Source organism: Vigna umbellata, chromosome 5 (genome assembly GCF_029865625.1).
Source record: "Vigna umbellata cultivar VRB3 chromosome 5, Vumbellata_1.0, whole genome shotgun sequence".
Taxonomy (NCBI): Eukaryota; Viridiplantae; Streptophyta; class Magnoliopsida; order Fabales; family Fabaceae; genus Vigna; species Vigna umbellata.
The window spans coordinates 10,479,367-10,499,448 of record NC_142169.1 but is presented as its reverse complement, the minus strand read 5'-3'; the positions used below and the strand labels follow the sequence as shown (position 1 = coordinate 10,499,448).

General features: G+C 33.9%; 1 protein-coding gene across 1 annotated transcript; it reads right to left on the bottom strand.

Moving 5' to 3' along the window:
• Positions 1–16,693: 16,693 nt before the first annotated feature.
• LOC124823182 (uncharacterized) lies at positions 16,694–19,853 on the bottom strand. The gene is made up of 2 exons (XM_047295352.2): positions 17,311–19,853; positions 16,694–17,222 (listed from the first exon to the last, which is right to left on the bottom strand). The coding sequence occupies exons 1-2, from the start codon at positions 19,805–19,807 to the stop codon at positions 16,873–16,875; spliced, it is 2,847 nt and encodes a 948-aa protein (XP_047151308.2). The 5' UTR covers positions 19,808–19,853; the 3' UTR covers positions 16,694–16,872.
• Positions 19,854–20,082: the final 229 nt, after the last annotated feature.

Sequence of the window (20,082 nt, the reverse complement as noted above, 5' to 3'; positions counted from 1 at the left end):
TGTATAAACTCTTTTTCTCATCAAATCTAAGGTAAAAATAAAACTGAATTTAAGAAATTAAATTAGTATAGGATATTAAGAAGAAAAAAACACCGTAATTAACATGTAGACTTGCAAGCAAATAGAGGAGACTTGCACATCCAATATTCAAAGTCAACATAAACGAGTGGGTTTTAGGGAAAGTATTAGTTGGCATCATCTTTGGTTCAAACTATAGAGACATTATGATGGAAGAGTCCATACCATTTTTCTGCAAAACGTCAAAAACAGCCATGGCAATTTCTCTGAAGTGGGCCATGCAGTTGATTTTGAGGGAATATGAAAACGATGCCTCTATCAATTGTCATCGTCTGGTCGTGGACGAAACAAAGGGTAGGTAAGCTATTTTCAAGGATATTGGACAGTGTAGACGAGGTTGTCATAAGGAGAATCAAAATTCAAACTTAATCATGTAATTGGTGGTTAGATTAAATAATCTTGGTTCCCACCTCTATAAATTATGAGGATTAAGTACGTTCTTAATTTGTTGTAAATGTATGTCAAATATATTTGTTACCTTTAATTTTATTTTTAATTAATAGTACAGTCAAGGAAAACGACAGCGGTTATTTTCGCCTGTTGGCAGCAGTTTCACAACCGAGATATATACTGGCAAGGTAAAAACTCTACCTCTTTTTGCCTCAGTTTTGAATCGAGGCAAAAAGAAGTATGTTTTTGCCTCGATTCAAATACAACCGAGGCAGTAGAGGGTGTTCCTTTTTTACTCTTTTTTTTTTGCTAGACTTTTAGCCTCAGTTGCAGGTGAACTGAGGTAGTAGAGGGGTCTTATGTCTCGGTTTGTAGTTGAACCGAGGTAGTATAAGGGTTTATTTTTTTGTTTTCCTCAACCTTTCTACAATAAAGGCTACAATATAGGGGGTTTAAGTTTTTTCTCAATAGAGGTTGCAATATGATTACTCAACAACAATATCTTCTTTAAGTTTTTTGTTAGTTTTTAATAAACAGAGATAGATATTCTTCTGACAGGGATTATTTCCTAATCAACCATTTGGGCAAAGTTCCAAAGCATTGAAACCAAAAATTGTAAACAATAACTGATGAGCTATTTTTGAAGTACACCAATTTCATTCACAAAATATACAAGTGTGAAGTGATGTGAATATCATCATCAAACAGAATGATGAGGCTGAGAGCAGCACCTATTGAGGAGTCTGAGTACTGCATTTGCTTTTCTTCTAGCTCTCAAAGATCCATCAGAAGCCAAGTTTTGAAGAGGGTTATTGAATTTTCCTTCCCTTTCACTGAACCAAATCTAAGAAGATCAATAAGAAGTGGCACCAATGCTCTACTATTTCTTATCTCTTTCAATCCCTCAAAGCAACCAAGGAGTGAAGCAAGCACTACAAGTGCATCATCTCTTATGTCAGCCTTGTCATCCATCATCTGCTACGCCAACTTGAAACCTCAGTTGGGTTGAACCTCTCGGTGGATTAGCAATGTCAAACACTGCCCCATACACCCTGCGAAAGGGTTCCCATCGTTGTTGCCCTTTCTGCACAACATTTCAACTTAAACCTTCAAAATAGCTCCCAAAATAACACAGAAAAAAAGTACCTTTTTAGCTTTTGTAAGAATCAAAGGCTTTTAGGTTTTGGTGCAATGAGCATTGCGAAGGTTGTCATCACCAACTCTGAGATGCCAACAGGAACACAATCCCAACACAGTCGCAACCAAGCTCTCAAAGAACGGAGAACGATTTGGGGAAGAAAGGAGACTCCTGCAAGGCCAAACCAGAACAAACAGAAGAAAAGATGAAGTTTGATGCCTCCCCTTCTTGTGAAGTTGGGACAAAGAAGGGAGAAGAAAGAAGTTGGAGTTTGAACCCTCGCAGAAACGCCACCTCTACAGGATGCCTTAACCACGACTTCGCCACGACCTCGCCACCACTTCGCCGCGCTTGCCGTCAAGGTTGAGTCTGTCGCGGTGAAGAAAAAGTGCAGAAGCTTCAAGCTTCTGGATTTCGCAAAGAAAAATGTGGAAGAGAGACAAAGAGACAAGCCGTCATTTGGTTAAAGGGACCACCGACACGGTTGGGAAAGGAAGTCGCGCCACTGCTGCAAACCTTCATCCACCGTTGCCGTTGCCCTTAAAGCCCTCTTCCACCCACCCGCCCACTCGGAGCTACGCCGCACAAAGGCCTTTTCCGCCTTCAAAAATAAACCTTTCTCTACCTCCTTTGAACCCCAGCGCAAATCCTTCGCTGCCAAGAATAGATCTCCAACCTCCTCTATCGCGAACTCGTTGCCGTAGCCATTGGGCTTGGCGATGATAGTAGATAGGCCGCCATCCATAACAGCGGAGCTTCGTGAAGATGGTCATGGAAGATGAAAAAGGGGAAATATGCTTCGAAGAGAACCCTAACAGAGGTGTGAAATATGCTTCGAAGGGTTCGCACGAATGAAGATGTGGGAGGAAAGTCTCGAGAGGTAACTCATATTGACCTATATGTCTCGGTTAGAAGGCAAACCGAAACATAAATGTTCAATGACATATATCCGTAGAAGACTGAAGCAGTAGGGCTTTGTCACAGAGGGTTTTATGCTTCGGTTTCGTAAATAACCAACACAATAGAGTGCATAGGTTTTGGTTTCCACTATACCGGGATGTATAAGTTCACCTTAATTACAAAAATGCCACCACATTTTAATATCCTTTGGTTTGTGAAAACTGAGATGTATTAAGCGGGTTAAAAGACTGTTTTTTTACTAGTGAATATTTTTTAATGTTAATATTAATTATACCTAGTTGAACATTAAAATAAAATATATTAATTAATATAACTAAGATGTATAAAATATTTTAAATAATATAACTATGCCATTAATAATTTACTTTAACATTGTGTTTTATTAAAAATAATTTTATTTCATACAAATTTCTTTTAACTTAAAAAAATATCATTTTAAACATTGTATCAATCTCTTTAATTAAAAACATTATAAAACATCTTTTAATATTATATATCTTAATATGTTAGTCCATGTAATCAATTAGAGATTAATTTAATATCTAATAATAGTAAGTTCTTAAAATATTGATAACTAATGTTAAATCAATTTAAAACCTAATTCATATACTAATTATAAATTTTTATTAAAACATAAAGATTAGTTTAGACATTTAGTTAGTGAAATAGTATCTAATTTAGTTAATATAATAGAAATAGGAAGGCGGTAGAAACTTTGGGTTCAGCTTCTCCATTAACATAATATTAACAACTATCATTTATAAAAAAAATCTAATTATTTTAATTTTTAATAGTTTATATTACTTTAATTATATTAATAGAATAATTTTACTTTTACAGCTAAACTAATCATAATTAATAATAATGACTAAAATAGAATAATTAAAAAATACATATATTTAAAATATTTAATGTAAATGAGTTAAATGTTAACAGAGTCCTAATGCTAGGATAAAAATAAATTTAAATTATTTTATTACTTTCATTTTCATATATTCTATTATTTGGTTGTTATAGTAACCAATTAACAATTTTAGACCACATTACATTTAACATATCTAATTTAGTTTATGGTTGATTTAGTTTAATTTCTAATTAAATAAGATATTAAAATTCATTTTTCTTATATCTTCTACTAAAATTGTAATATTCCATTGTAGTAGCATAAAACTAATAAAATAAGATATTTTATAATAATATTTAAAATTGGTAATTTAGGATCTAAAGAATTGTATTATAGTTATACTATAATAGCATGAGATACATAGATATTGTTTTAAAGAAGTTACGGTATAAAAGGAAAATTTCAAAGTCTTTCATAAGATTATAGGGACAAGGTAAAAATAACCTTACAACAAGAGAGTAGTAAAATACATCCCTCTTATAAACTAACATGCAAAAGAGTTATCCCAAAACAAATAAAATCATATTATATATACAAACATGAATATAAATATAATTAATATATATGCACACAAAACATATGGCTTTAAACTTAATTTTAATAATACACGTCCTTGATATCGAAATTCACTAGAGGTGTACACTTATGGTGGTCTTTATGTCTATAGAGTCATAATCAAAGAGATTATCATCCTACGTACCATACGCAAGGTTAATTTTCTTCATGCCTAGGGCCAAACAAACCTATTTACTAGGACCTCTTGCGACTCTCACCGCATAACACATTCTACTCTACATATGTGAATGATTATTAGAGTTCAGGATACTCTTTTACTGAATCCATACATCAATGCATATACTAAAGAAATGCTACCATAAAATTCTCCACTAGATCTCTAGAATTACGCCATACACATACAATGCTCATATCCATTGACAAGCTCATCATCTTCACAATTCCATACATCATTATTCACATGCATATTTTTTTCCATAAATTTATCAACAATTCCTTAAACAACAATTACACATAAATTAAATTGACTATTAAAGTCATGAACACGAATATATCAATCAACAGAACCACCAAGAACCAGTTAAAGAGAAAAAAAAACTAATAGCAAAGTTGGCTCCCAACGACACTCCCAATGCTCAATGTTTTAGAGCTAAAATGATCCAGACTTACAATACGAAGTTGCCACTAAGGGGTACCCTATTTTCGCTTAACGGTACCTTACTATCACTCAACATCAAAGCAATCGCAAAAGTTGGCACTCAGCAACATAGTCTAGCACACAACGACATAGTTTGGGGTCAGCGTCCTAGAGCTAAAGTGTTCCTAAACCTGCAGCATGAAACTGATGCTTAATATTAATATGTTATCGCTCAGTGTTGTATCAACAAACGAAAAAGATTCATGTTGTGAAAGAGGAATTCAGACTTGTTCAATTGCTCATTGCTCAAATTCCACTCACATTCACAACCAAAAACAATCACAACACTCAAAACATATAATTGTCATCCAAACCATAGAAGACCATACTAGCAGATACACTAAACCAGATTTATAAAGAACAATCAATTTCATCCTCAAATTCAATAAAGCAGTAACATGCAATTCATCAAATTTGACAAAAATTACACAACATAGATCAAGACTAACTTCCTTTACATGTGAGACATCTCAACCTACTCTAAGAATATCAAATCGTCTTCAGACTCATAATATATTTTATCTATACCTAGGAACAAGACAAATATAATCATAGCACATCGTTAAAATCGGTAATCAATAAATAATCGTATTGATCTCTTAAACAACATATGCAACCAAAAGAAGACAAAACAAATTAGACCGAGAGAAAATGGTAGACAAATAACTTAACCCAATTGTGAAATCGATCGGTTCAAATTAAAGATTTTTCCGCGATGATCAATCATACAATATTGGTGTTTCACTCATATGCACAAAGAAGAAGAACTCTGAGAGAAGTTAAAAAACTCTAGAAAATGGGTTTATAGAGAGATGATATGTTTTAAAACAATAAAATTCGTTTATAATAAAATTTTTTATACTAAAATTTTTTAATATTAAAATAATCAAATCCGAGTATTTTTAATCAACTATCAATTCTAAAATATCATTTTCTTTGTTATTTTTAAATAATTTGTACCATAACTTCATTTGCACTTTATAAAAATTCCACTTAATGATATTAAAGTGTCTAATTCTACACTGATAATATTTTCTTTTAACAAAACATCCATACACATTAAAGAAAATGTTGAATCTTTAATAGAAAATAAATCATTTTTCATCGACTTTATTTTTCACATTGCTACTTCCTTAAAAATTGTACAACAAAACAATATGTTGAATATCTTCTAATGTTAGATGAAGTTCCCGAGCAATTAAAGTTTCGACAGACAAAATTTATAACATTTCATCAGTTTATTTATTCAAAATTTATTTTTCAATGTCTTGCCAATAGAATTTCATTTTTAGTAAAAAAAATGTACTAGTAAAAGGCAAAATATATATATATATATATATATATATATATATATATATATATATATATATAATACATGTAATATATAAAATAGTCATATAAAAGTAAAAAATGTTCACATATAAATTATATTTTAGATTATTGACACAATTTATATTACCATTCCAAGTTTTTCACTACTAATAAATTAAAAATATAAAATTTCATGGATAAATAAAAACTAAAATGATAAATTACAAAAATATAAGATGTCAATTTTAAAATTTATTATTTAAAATTCTTAATATTCTAATTGAAGAATAGATTCAACAAGCACTCATTCAAAGTAGTTATTCTAATTTGTGGATAAAAAATAATCTTAAAATGCTAGATCAGTAACACTCTAACTACACTGTATTTTTGAAAAAAAAAAAAAAGAAATTCAATCTTCTAGCCTGTTGGAAGCTTTGAAATTTTGTCATGCAATTACACTAGAAATTTCTGCTTGCTAGTAACGACACTAAACCGTTTTGTCATGTAAACACGTTTAAGGCACCAAACTGTACTTGTTGTGTTTAGTGTATATTCAATGTTTTATATGGAGTTCATTGTTTTCTATCCAATTTGCATTCATACTGTGAATTTACCAATTTTTGTGAAACTTTTTGTTCTCCTTTGATTGTTTTAAGAGCAAGATGAAGAAAATGCATAAAGATGATTTGTGAAATATGAAGTTTAAGATATTTCATATTTATCATGAAAATAATTGTTATATATTTGATGATTTGAAAATTCACTAGCGGTTTTTAGTTTCTCTTGTTTTTATTCTAAGTTTAGTTTTTTTTTTTCTCATAATAAATATCAAATTTTGTAACGTGTAGTTTCTCCATTAAAAGTTTGTTTTTTATTTTTTTTATGAATTAATTATGTTTTTAGTCATTGAAATTTCATGTGAAAGTTAGAATTGGTATTTTGATTTCTAAACTTTAAAATCGAATAGAAATAATCTTTTTAGTCTAATTACTTTAAATTTTGTTAACATAGAAAATGTATTTTCCAATAGATATTGAATTGGAAACATATGTAAATAATTTGAATGTTGGTATGAAATGTTTTTAAGATGTCAATTTTAATTAATGTAATTAAGTTAAAAAAACTTTATTTATTTAATATTTAAATTTAAGGATCAAAATATATTAAAATTTTAGACAAAAGAAAAATTTCAATTTCACTTCTAAATTAGTTTAGAAACTAAAAATATATTTAATTATTTTTTATTATAAATTTAATACAGTATTTCCATGATTTCATTTTAGTTTTATTTCTTTGTTATGATATAGTTCATATAATGACATCTTAAAGATGAATTATCAAAGTTATCTTGGTTGGCATGCTAAGTTCATATATAATTTTATTTTAAAAATCATAAACTTATTACATTATGTTATTGAATAATAGTCATAATTATTTTTCATAGATACTGTTTCGGTTGAATTAGTATGACGGTCGGTCGTCCTTCCTTTCTCTTCTCTCTTTCAATTTTCAATGCTCTCCGAAAATGCAATCCGATGAGTTGTTGACCTACAGAAGACACTCTGATGCACAAGTTAGATATCTTTTTTTCCTTGCATTTATAGGCTTTCCCATTGTCCATCCCATTTAATGTCCATTAATGCAGTATAAATATACTCTGCCAATTATTCATAAATGTAATATATATGCATATGATACGATAATTACTCATTAATTATTTCTTAATGTCCTTCAGTGTGCTTACCAGGTCGACTGACACTTTCGTCCATGGTCGATTCTTACTTTATCTATGTTCAGTCCTGTATAGTACATATACCATTGTTATAACTAATATCACAAATAAAAAAATAGTACTCATACAGAGTATTTAAAAATAAAAGTTATAAATATTTTGTTTGGTGTTTTTCGAGGATAATTTGTCATCAGTTTATTTTATATAGTTACGAAATCCTTGGAGCATCAATTTTATTATTTAATGCTTCTTAACATTTTTGAAAGCTTTGATATTTTTAGAACCGAAAATCCATCATTGAGAAGCTAGGTTCTTAGGATTATATTCAAAACTTCATTCTTGCTACTACATAGAAGTCTTCTCAACCACATCAGTCTTTATTTTCAAACCGTATGTCCCAAATAAAAATCATATTGAAAATAGATGTTAATTCTTTAATAAAATTTTATAAGGATCAAAGATATGCGAGTCTATGATAACGCATGGATATTGAACTTATAGCAAAAATCTCCACCGTCTCATTATGGATAAATGAGGAAAATGCAACATTCATGCTTCTTTTTAGTCAATTATTCTTCCTAATAGCCCAGTGATGACGAAGAGCTAACATTCTCAATTTGGTTGATTTGAGAGACATTGCGGACTAGAAGTCAAATATGGTGTCACACAACATTACTCTTGTAAAGTGCAGTTACATTACGCGTTGTTGGAATATTTACTCCTTTGTGTTGGTGAAGTAATTCTTTGGTGACTTTACGTTTAATATTTCTTGTCCTATAGGAGAAAATAATCTTCAATATTATTACTGTTTCTATGTGGTGAGTTGGATAACCGATCGGTTAGGTTAGGGCGAAAAGCGGCCCAACCAATCGGGTTCGACAGTCGTTGTACAAAATTAAAGTGCAATCAATATGATATCTGTTATTGATAAATGGTTAATGGTAGCGTTAATGACCATTAAGAGGTAAATTAATAGATCCGATTTTTTTAAACCCTATAAGTTGAAGTTTAATTTCGAGGTAAGGGACATTTTTTTCATAATTTAATTACTTTAGTTAGACCTTCAGAGAAAAGATATGACTTGAGTGTCAAAGTGTCTTCTATAAGTCACCCCTTAAACTAATCGGTCATATAGAGTAGCGTGAGGAGCAAATGTTCGTCCAGACATGAGAATTGTGCAGGAATCATCCTCGTCCCAATCCAGCAGAAACATTTTGGCGCCCACTGCAGGCCTGAGGATAGCAAAAGAAACCCAATTAAGACCATAAGGATGACAAGACAACCAGACTCGATAGCGTTAGTTCAGGAAATACAGAGACAGATGCAAGCCATGTGCAGAGATGCAACCTTGCGAGCGGAGCACGGTGTAGGGCAAAGGGAGCAATCGAATCAGCATTCGACAGTGCCTACCCATGCTCCTAAATTGGAGCTTGCTCAAACTTACCTTGAGGGAACTACCCAAGAGGAAAACAGTTTGTTCCGCCCGACTAATGCTGGTGAGGCCGGTGCGCTTCACCCATTCATAGTGGCTATTATGGAAGAGTCAATGCTAGATAAGATGCCTCTAGCTCTTAACATATACGATGGATTGCATCGGGAGGAGCATGTGAGATCGTTTGTGGACGCTATGGCGATATATTTGCCTAATGACTTGGTTTGGTGAAGGGTATTTTCCTTATCCCTTAAAGGAGAAGTTCTAGCATGGTTTCATTCCCTTTGCCCTCGGACCATAAGCGATTTTGGTACGCTGAGAAATTTGTTTAAACAACAGTTTGCTTCCAACAGGCCGCAAAACCTTACTTATATGGAGCTAACGAAAATTAGACAAAGAAAGGATGAAAGCCTGCGGAATTTCATGGACCGATACAATCGGCCCGCGCGGCAAGTAAAGGATGTCGACAAAAAATTCACTATGAGCAACTTGGCCACAACTTTAAGGCTTTGTTCTTTTGTAGAGAGCTTGTTCGTGCGTCCAGCTTTAACCTTGGGAGAAATGCAGGAGAATGCTTGAGGAGGTGCGTGCTATCGAAAAAAGGCAGCACGAGGAGAATGCTTCGTCCTTAGATGGTCAAGAGCGAAAGGAGAACAAGAGGGCGCTCATGTCGGACGAACGACATAAGGGTAAGAAGTACAAAGAGGGTCTGGAAGGACCCAAATTTAATTAGTACACCCCTCTGAATGCACCGAGAGCAAGATTTCTGGAGGGAGCCTTGAGCGTTGATCTCCACCTAACGTTGAAGAAAAAACCAACGTCTAAGAATGCGGATGATAGTAAACACTGCCTCTACCATTAGAATAGGGGGCATACAACTGAAGAGTACATAACACTTCGAGACAAGATTGAGCAGTTGTTAAGAGCAGGGCACTTGATGAAGTATGTGAGAAACAAGCGGGGGAAAGAAGCTCACAACGAAGAGAAAGATCTGGACGATATGATCGTATAAACGAGCGTCGATCTGAATTTCGTAGCAGAAGTCGAAGTCAAGATCGATAGTTGCACGGTCACATTAATACAATCTCTAGAGGCTTTGCTGGAGAAGGGTTGACAGCCTCGATGACAAAGAGGCATTTAAGAGATTTGAAAAGTATCCATAAGGTGGACATGGAGAAACGCTCGATGCCACCAATCACGTTTTCTGACAAGGATTTCCATGCTCCCGAACCTGAGCAGGATGATCTTATGGTGATAACTATTGTTATCGCACGAGTAGTTGGATAACCGATTGGTTGGGTTAGGGCGAAAAGTGGTGCAACCGGTCGGGTCAGACAACCGTTATACAGAGTTATTGCGTAGTCAATACGATAACTGCTATTGATGAGTGATTAATGGTGGCGTTAATGACCATTAAGAGGTAAATTAATAGGTCTGATTCTTTTAAACCTATAAATAGAGGTTTAATTTCGAGGTAAGGGACATTTTTTCCATAATTTAACTACTTTAGACCTTCAGAGGAAAGATTTGACTTGAGCGTCAGAGTGTCTTCTACAGGTCACCCCCCTAGACAGGACAATTGTGCAGGAATCATCCTCGTCCCAATCCAACAAAAACAATTACTATTATTATTTGGCTATTGTAAATGTTGCTCTACTTTGAAAGTCTTGTCTATACACTAGTACATTTTTAGGGTTCTAACTCGGTGTAATATATTTTGATTTTGAAGAAACCGAAGCATATACCATTGTTATGACAGCTCGAAATGGAGTGTTGTTGAGCTTATCCTAGCTTAGATTGGAATATTCCAATCTTATCATAGCTTAGAATGGTATACTGTCGAGCTTATCAGAGCTTGGGATGGTATGTCGTTGTTCTTGTCAAAGCTGAAACTAGTATCTTGTTGAGGTTGGCGTGGTCGAAAAGGCTGACAAGGTCGGCGACCCTAATTGTTCCCCATTTTTAGAAAAATTGTGTCCATTTGGGTTTACTAATCTTCTTACTTGTGCACCCATATGGTTTTAGATTTTTTCACCTTTATTTTTGTTTGGTTTCTTGGATTCTTTGTCTTATGTCTTTGTGCTCCTCCACACTCTGTTAACCCACATCCCTTATCTACTTTGTTGCTACTTTTAGGCCTATTTTATTTTACTTGTTGTTGTTGTGTAGGTTTAATATACATGCATATCCATATGTCACCCCATTAGTAAGATATTGTCCGCTTTGGGCTAAGCCCTCACGGATTTGCTTTTGGTACCGCTCCAAAAGGCCTCTTACTAAGGGATGTATCTTATGTGTATATAAACCCATGTGTATTTCATATTTTATCCGATGTGAGACTTTGTTTGTACCCAACAGTTGCACCTCAATATTCACTACACACACTTCTTATTAATTGCTCACCACACTACTTGTTTTACTATGCATCCTTATTAGTTTTTTTTTCTATTTGGGTTGTTTTAAATTTTGGACTTTTATTTTATTTCATTTTTAAATACTTATCTTAACCATTTTGTTTCTTTCACTATCTCGTACACTCACCTTTGTTTTATAACATAAAATAATACAAATCATAAAATTGAAAATCATTTTTTTTTCTACATTTTAAAGCTATAAGTACTTGTGTGATCATCTGCATCGTCCTAATACTTAATATCTTTCTTTTTCTAAATAAATAAATAATTTTTTAAAGGTATATGTACTTGTGTAACATTCTGTGTCATCCTAGTACTTAATATAATAGCCTTCTTTTATGAAGTGATTAAAATATGTTTATAAAGATATCTCATCGTCCTAGTACTTAATACCTTTATTTTTCTATACCATGCCAAAATTACCAAAAGAATACAAAATCTTCAAAAACCAAAAACATCAACATTTTCAACTAACAATCTTCCTTTTGAGAACAACATGATCCTTGATTTTTTTTTCATCAAGAATGGAGATACGTAGGAGTAAGGGTCGGACTTGTCAGATCCAGTTCCAAAAAAATCAAATCAAAATCATTTGTAAGAAAGAACTACATAACTTTGATTTCTCAATTGAAATGAGAATATATAGGAGTAAGGTCAATCCTTATTGGGTCCAAAAAACCAAAAACTACCTTTATTTCTTTAGAGTGTTATTTTCGAGAAAAATAAAACATTTTTAAAACCACCTCGCCTTTGTACCTTTAGTTAAAGGTATTGCCTTCGAGCAAGTGTAGTAAAGTGGTAATACTTTCCTTATGCTTAATCAAATCCCAAACCTAAATTTCGATTTTTATAAACCATGCTTATTTTATAATTTTTCATAATTTTCATAATAAATTATGATAGCAACTCCAAAACTTCTTTCTAAACTCGTTTATTTTTTGGTTCATCGTCTTTCTAAACTTGTTTCTTATTTTTGAGAAAAAGAAAACATTTTTAAAATCACGTCACATTTATACATTTTGTTAAAGTTAGTGGCTTGTGTAATAAATACATTTTGTTAAAGTTAGTGCCTTCTATAATAAAGTGTTAATACTTTCTTTTTAGAGCAATAAGATGACAAATGATGATCATCCTCATTTTAGAGCATTAAGAGACAAATGATGATCATCCTTATCTGTATGCTCTGATTCCTCCTGTTTGCCAGCATTCTTATTTATATAGAGGAACCAATTAGAGAAGAATGACTGAATTTAACTAGATATGTAACCAGAGCTTTTTGATTGGGCATATACTTTTCTTCATACAGCTTAGCTAACCACTGTTCGTAACAAATTCGGGAGAGATAATGCAACCACATCTCGCTTAATATCCCCATTCAAACCATTGATAAAATAGTTTAACAGAGCTTCTTCAGTTCGACTTGCTAGGGACATGAACTTGAGGTAATAATCTGATACTGATTCGTTCTACTGTAAGTTGAACAATTTGACCATACGGCTATCGCAAGGAGAAGGCCCGATGTTAGATTCCAATGCTCGGGTGAGAGTTGTCCATGTTGTGACTGCCTCCATCTTTTGTAGCATCCAAAACCAAGTTACCTCGTCCTTTTCAAAATGGATAGATGCAGTATCAATTTGCCTGCATCCGGAGTATTATGATAATATAAAAACTTATCAGTCTTGAATATCCATTCTAAAACTGATGAAGAGCCATCATAATGAGGAAAGCCCAGAGAAATATCTCGACTCTATGAAACCATCGTAATTGGTGAAATTTTCAACGTTGAGCCCGAGTTCGATGAACTTCCATGACTAGATGAAGAATGAAGCAAGAGTTGTTGTAAAGCAAGTTTAGTTTCTTCCATCGTCACTTCCTGTTCTTCATTCCTATCTTCCATCATTTTCTGAAGTTTCTCCACTGTCAGAGCCAAACATCGAATGTCTTCACCGTTACTGCGAATCTCCGCCTGCATCTCTTTCATTCTCGTATTCTCCGTCATAGAAGCCAATGAGAGCAACAATGAAACAGTGCTAAACCAATAAAACAATAAAAACTGAAAAAATTTGATAAACCAACTCAGTGTCCAGCAAGATTTTACAAAATAAGAACTATTTCAACAAGGGATAAAGGCAACAAAGTATCTAAGCTCCCAGACATTTCCATTTGTCGTGTATTAAATAAGATAAAATTCATGCATGTCAGAAAGGTATATGAGAAAATAAGTGCAACAGACAGAAGAGGTGAAGAAATCAGTGTAGGCATAGAGGGAGAATTTCAGTACCAAAATCATCATGCCCTCTGCCAAATGAAATCATTCAATTTAATATTCTCTCTTTGCATGAGAGTTGTGACGTGCCCCTTTTGTTTTCTCTTTGTTAGCCACATGGCCAATTTGATCAACTGACTCACCCTCCTTCCCAACACCTTTAATATTTGTTACAATTTCATTTGTTGAATATTATGTCTGACACAAGACTTGTTTTAAAAGGCATTTGTACCTCTATATGCATGCATTGTTGGTATGTATTTATTGGATATGTTATCAAGTACATGCATGGACAAGATTGTTTTTTGAGACGCGATAATCATTGCTTTTAATGATTTATTCTAGTATGTTGAGCAAATCAAAACTTCTCAAATGGTACCAAAGAACTCAGAACTAGCAAGTAAACTCGTTAAGAGTAGAAAACTCAGGATAAGAGAATATAAGAGAGTGATTTTTTCCATTCCAGAAAAGAAGGGGAAGTCACGAATAGGAGGTTTAAGCCATGGCTAAAACAAGAGGACCTTTATGTTGCGATTGGTTATTGTACTCTATCGTTTGCAATATTTAAAAATATCGCAATAATCCCTCCTCACATATAGCAAAAAGCAACAAGAAGGAAATTTTCAAATTTTAAAATATTTTTATTTGATATACGTACGAAATCCTTGGAGGGTCAGTTTTATTACATAATGACATCCGTTTTTGTAAAGGAAACAATACACCATTACTATACTAATAAGATAACCTTCAACTCTTATGATAGAAAGTTTTTACTTCATCCTCTCACACCTTCTCAAGTAGAAGAGGACCAAGTACAAATGAGAAAGAAGAGATAAAAAGAAAGATATGACACTTACAAACAAAAAAATGAAGTTAAATGTTAAAAGTGTCAAAGTAAGACATACAAGTCCAATTAGTGCTCCAACAAAAAAATACTCATATTAATGACCAAAGGCTAGTGTGTAGAGTCAAAATAGGTCTTCTTCTAATATTCCTCTTGGTAGAATTTGGAAAAGGAAAGTCACTCCAAAAACACATGCATTCAATACAATGCAAACAAGAGCTTAAAAGAAAATACTCCTAAACTTCAATGTCTTAATCATTCATTTGATTAAAGGTGTGTGATCCTTGGGAGCTACATGCTTTGGATTATTATTCTAATAACACTTATTTTGTCTCTTGTTCTTTGTAGAAGGGTATTTGATCTGGGGCAGAAATCCAAACATCTCCAAAAGGAGGAAGGATGTTCATATGACAACTACAAGATTTGAGGTCAAATTCTTTTAAAAAGAGAGAGGATGATGAAATACCCCTATTCATGGCCCAAGAATTCAAGAAGAGCTAGAGTCATTATTTATTAAAGAATATTTAACCCTAAGGGAAGGAAGCTAAACATCTCCAAAGGGAGGAAGGATATGTTTACATGACAACTTGAGGATTTGAGGTAAAATCTTTTTGAAGAGGGAAGGGGTGGTGGCATATCCTTAGCCATGACACAAATACATTGAAGAAGAGCTAGAATCATCCATGCAAGGTTTCAGCCATCTTGGAACACCTCTAGTACATTAGGAATATTTAGGCCTTGTATTAAGGGTCAAGTAGTGTAGGATTTCCTTTTAGACATTATATCATGGGACAAGTAGTATAACGTTTTTGGTCAATAAATTTGTGTCTAGCTTAAGTTAATCTTGGTGATTAATTTTTTAACCTAACTTGGTGGACAAGACAAGGAACAAGGTGTCTCACATTAGAGAAGGGGTCATGCGTTATAATTCTAGTGGGGAAGCTTTTACTAGAGTAGTAACCACATGGCACTCTAGGAGTGAAATTTTTTTCTATATATTACTGGCCACATGTCCTTTTGATCATCGATGTTACACTCGACTAAAATTAATATTACAGATTAAATGCAGTAATTAGGGAGTGACTCCTAGGTCGTCTCTCAAGAACCAATTTTTGATTCTGCCATAAAATCAAACACGTAGTGAGGGGTTTTGAACAATTTTACGAATTGAAGTTAACACAACAATTAACTTGGACTAAACAGTGATTAAAAATGGATGGTCACTAGTTCGATTACAATGTTTCCTATCCTTGATTAACAACAAATTACATGTTCCTCTCACCCCTAATCCAACATGAATTAACCAAGTGAGTGAAGGTTAATCTGGTCTTCAAAATTGTGAATTAAACAAACACAATGCATATATCTAATCAATTATGCACCACACAGGTTAATCAACTAAACGAAAATTAAACATCAATTAGACCACTAAACGTGTCCTAATTGTAAGCACAAAGCACATTAAACATAATGCAAGGTAACAACAAAGAAATCAAATGATAGCACACCAATCTAGAGGCACATTTGCAATCTCTCTCTTGTCACCAACCAACAGAATTCAACCCTCCATAAAAACGACTTCAACACAGTAAAAACGAATTACAACCATAACAACATAGGTAAATACGAAATTGAAACTGAAATTGGAATACGAAAATGAAACTAAAAACGAAACTACAAACAAGAACATAACACATCTGGAAACGAAATTCACCCAGAAAACGAAATTGTAAAACATGGGAAAACGAAATTATTTGTCCATAATATTTTTCGACAAAATGTTTACTGATAAATTTTTGGCCGTCGAAAATCCCTTGAAAAGTTGTAGTCATTATCAAATAATTTTATTCGTCAGTCAATCGACTTTTTTTTTAGTGTTCCATATGCAGTACTTTTGTGTGAGAAAAAAAAAGATCGTTTTTATCATGTACACATTCTCTTGGTTATTTACGTAATAATAAGTTGGTGACGGCTGCTATTTTATACCAGCGCATGGCACCCTTCTGCCTGTAAAGGTTTGCTTTCCTAGTGAAAAAATAGCAGAGGAAAATAAATAAAGCTTAGAAGTTTTATTCTTTTCATAGTGTAGTACTATATTACAAAGACAAGCTAACTTCACGATTACAAGATCTATTTTTCATAACATTAAATAGATTACATGAAATAACAAGAAAATATAATACAAAATACAGGGAACAAGTACAACTCAAGCATGTATATGTAGGATGTTCAGTCTTTCAGCTCTGTGTGTGACATTGAAGATGACCTCGACATCGCAAGCTCGTTGGTTACGAGCTTCATGGTTGGGCGAGATCGTGGAGTTTCAGTGAGGCAAGAAATTGCTATCTTGAGAATTGATACCAGCTCTTTCAAAGTAGAACTTGTTGGATGAGGTAGACGTTCATCCAAGTTATCCATCAATGCCATATGATCAAGTGTTGAGATCATACCAATTGATAAAGAAGATTGCAATAAAGATGTAACATCACCAGGGTGCCTTCCAAATAATATTTCCAATGCCAAGACCCCAAAACTATACACGTCACATTTCTCGTTTACTTCCATTGTGTACGCAAGTTCTGTATCAATTTAAAAATATTTTGTAAATCATCAACAAACACAAGCTGAAATATCATGATATCTACTCAATATAGAAAGGAAACTCACCTGGAGCAGCATATCCAAAGGTTCCGGCAAATGATGTCCAATTGGCTGAACTATGATCAAGAAGCTTAGCAGTTCCGAAGTCTGAGACATGAACTACATATTCTGAATCCAAAAGAACATTTTTGCTTGATATATCACGATGAACAATTGGAGGTAAGCAATCATGGTGCATATAGCATAACGCATTTGCCACGTCTTTAATAGCATCCACCCTTTTCTTCCAATCAAATCCAGTTGCTTGTTCATCGTCTTTCAAAATCTTCTTCACATCGCCCCTCTCTAGGAATTCGCACACCAAAAATGAGTATTGTGAATGCGAACAAAACCCATGAAACTTTACAATGTTACGATGTCGGATTTCTGTCAAAGCCTGGATCTCACTTGTGAAAGCTTTCTGATCGAGGATTTCTCCATTTGAAACTGAATGGAGTTTCTTCACAGCAACAACTTCACCTGTAGGTAATACTGCTTTGTAAACACAACCTTGACCTCCAACTCCAATGAGATATTTGTCATCAAAATATTCGGTGGCTTCAATAATGTTCTCAAACATAATTTTGCCTCCAAAACTCCATACTGGAGACATGCTTGGAGATCGTGAACTTAGAGCCTGCAATTGTTCTTTGTTTGAAGTTCGGCATAAATTACAGGAGACAACAAAAAGAAATAGTGCAAGCATTAGAATGGCCACAGTAACGGATAAAACTGCTATTAGCACTTTCCTTGTCGTATTATTATGAGATTTCCCACTTACTGTCGGGCAAGGCTCCAAGCCCGCGACATTGCCACACAGGCCTTTATTATTTCTCAGAGCTTCAATGGTGACATTCTGGAAGACTTGATTTTCAGGAAGTGGACCCTCAAACTGGTTGTATGATATATCAAAAGATGTCAAGCTTATCATATCATCTAAGCTAGAGAGATCACCTGAAAGACTGTTGTGCGATAGATTCAATGTTTCTAAGCCTTTTATTCCACCAAGCGTTGGTGGTAATCTTCCACTCATCAAATTTCCACTGAGATCAAGACTTGAGAGAAAATTCAAACTGCCAAGCTCAGAAGGAATATTTCCCTCAAATTTATTCTGGCTCAGATTCAAGGACAATAAATTGTGCAAATTTCCAAGTTTTTTCTGGATTAAGCCTGTAAAATTATTTGAGCCGAGCTCCAAAAATTTAAGTCCCTCCAGTGATTCTATTTTGGAGGGAACATTTCCAGAAAGATTATTGTCGTTGATTGAAAGATCAAACAAAAGGGTCAAGTTGCATAAATCTTCTGGAATGTTTCCTGTAAGATGGTTTGAGGAGAGATCAAGCAGCTGTAATTTGGTTGCCCCACCTAGTTCTGGTGGAATAACACCTGACAAATTGTTTTTGAAAATCATGAAGCTTGTGAGGCTGCGAAATTTTCCCCAAGTAGGTGAAATATTACCGTGAAGATTATTTTGACTGAGATCAATGTAGTTCAAGTCTGGAAGGACATCAAAAAAGTTTGTTATATCCCCAGTTAAATGGTTTTGCTGAAGCCTGAGTCTTTTAAGGCTGTAGCATTTCTTCAAAGTCTCTGGAATTGGGCCAGTGAAATTGTTATTACCAGCTGTGAAGTATTTCATGTTTCCCCCGAGGCAAACGTTCTGAGGTATTTGGCCTATAAAATTATTATCAGCAATTGACAAACATTCGAGACCAGTAAGCTTCTCCATTTCTATTGGAATCTCGCCAGTAAGTTCATTCTCAATAACACATATGACCTTGGCGTTTGTTAAATTTCCTATATGGGGAGGGATGGATCCGGTGAGTTGATTTGAAGATAAAGATAACAGGGTGAGCCTGGACAAATTCCCAATACTGGCAGGAATGGATCCAGAGAGTTTATTTTCGAAAAGGTGAATGGATTCTAAAAGGGGCAAGGTTCCTAAGGTAGGAGGGATTGACCCAGAGAGGTTGTTGGTAAATATATCGAATGTAAGAAGAGACTGGAGATGATCCACTTCATTAGGAATAGAACCAGAGAGACTATTGACACTAAGATTCAGATACTTTAGTTTGGAAATATTACAGATGGTTTTGGGAATGTTACCGGAGAGTTGATTGGTAGACAAATCAAGCGTGTTGAGATTGGACAACTGTTCAATCTGTGGAGGAATACTTCCAGACAAGGAGTTGAAACTCATATTCAGAACGAGAATGTTTGGAAATAATGAGAAGTTAAAAGTTTGAAGTGTACCTTTTAATCCAACACGTGTAAGATTTATGTGAGAAACAGAATGGGAATCATCACATTCTATTCCTCGCCAGATGCAAGGATTAGTGCCATTCCATGAAGCGAGAGAAGATTGACTGTGGCTGTCAAGGCTGCCTTTCCACTTCAACAAAGCATTTGCTTCCGAATCAGAAGAACTGGCAGCATCATAATGTGGAAATGCACAAAACAATACAACAAGCATCGATAAAGGTTTTAGCTTCATGTACAGAAGCGTTGGAAAGACGAACACCATGATGAAATTTTCAATTCAAGAGAAATAACTTGCATGCAGTTAATGGGATTTTGCAAATACTTATGAGCATAAAAGTCAAGAAATATTCTGCTGTTTTCTTTTCTTGAATTGGTCTTTGTTACTGCAGCGTATTACCCACGTTAAACTGTTGCCATCATATTCCAATCTTTATACCGCATATGTTCTCATAGAAAATGCAAATATTCCTAATATGCTTATATTTTCATTTTCATAATTTTTACAATTTATAAGTACACACCATAAATCTTCTAATT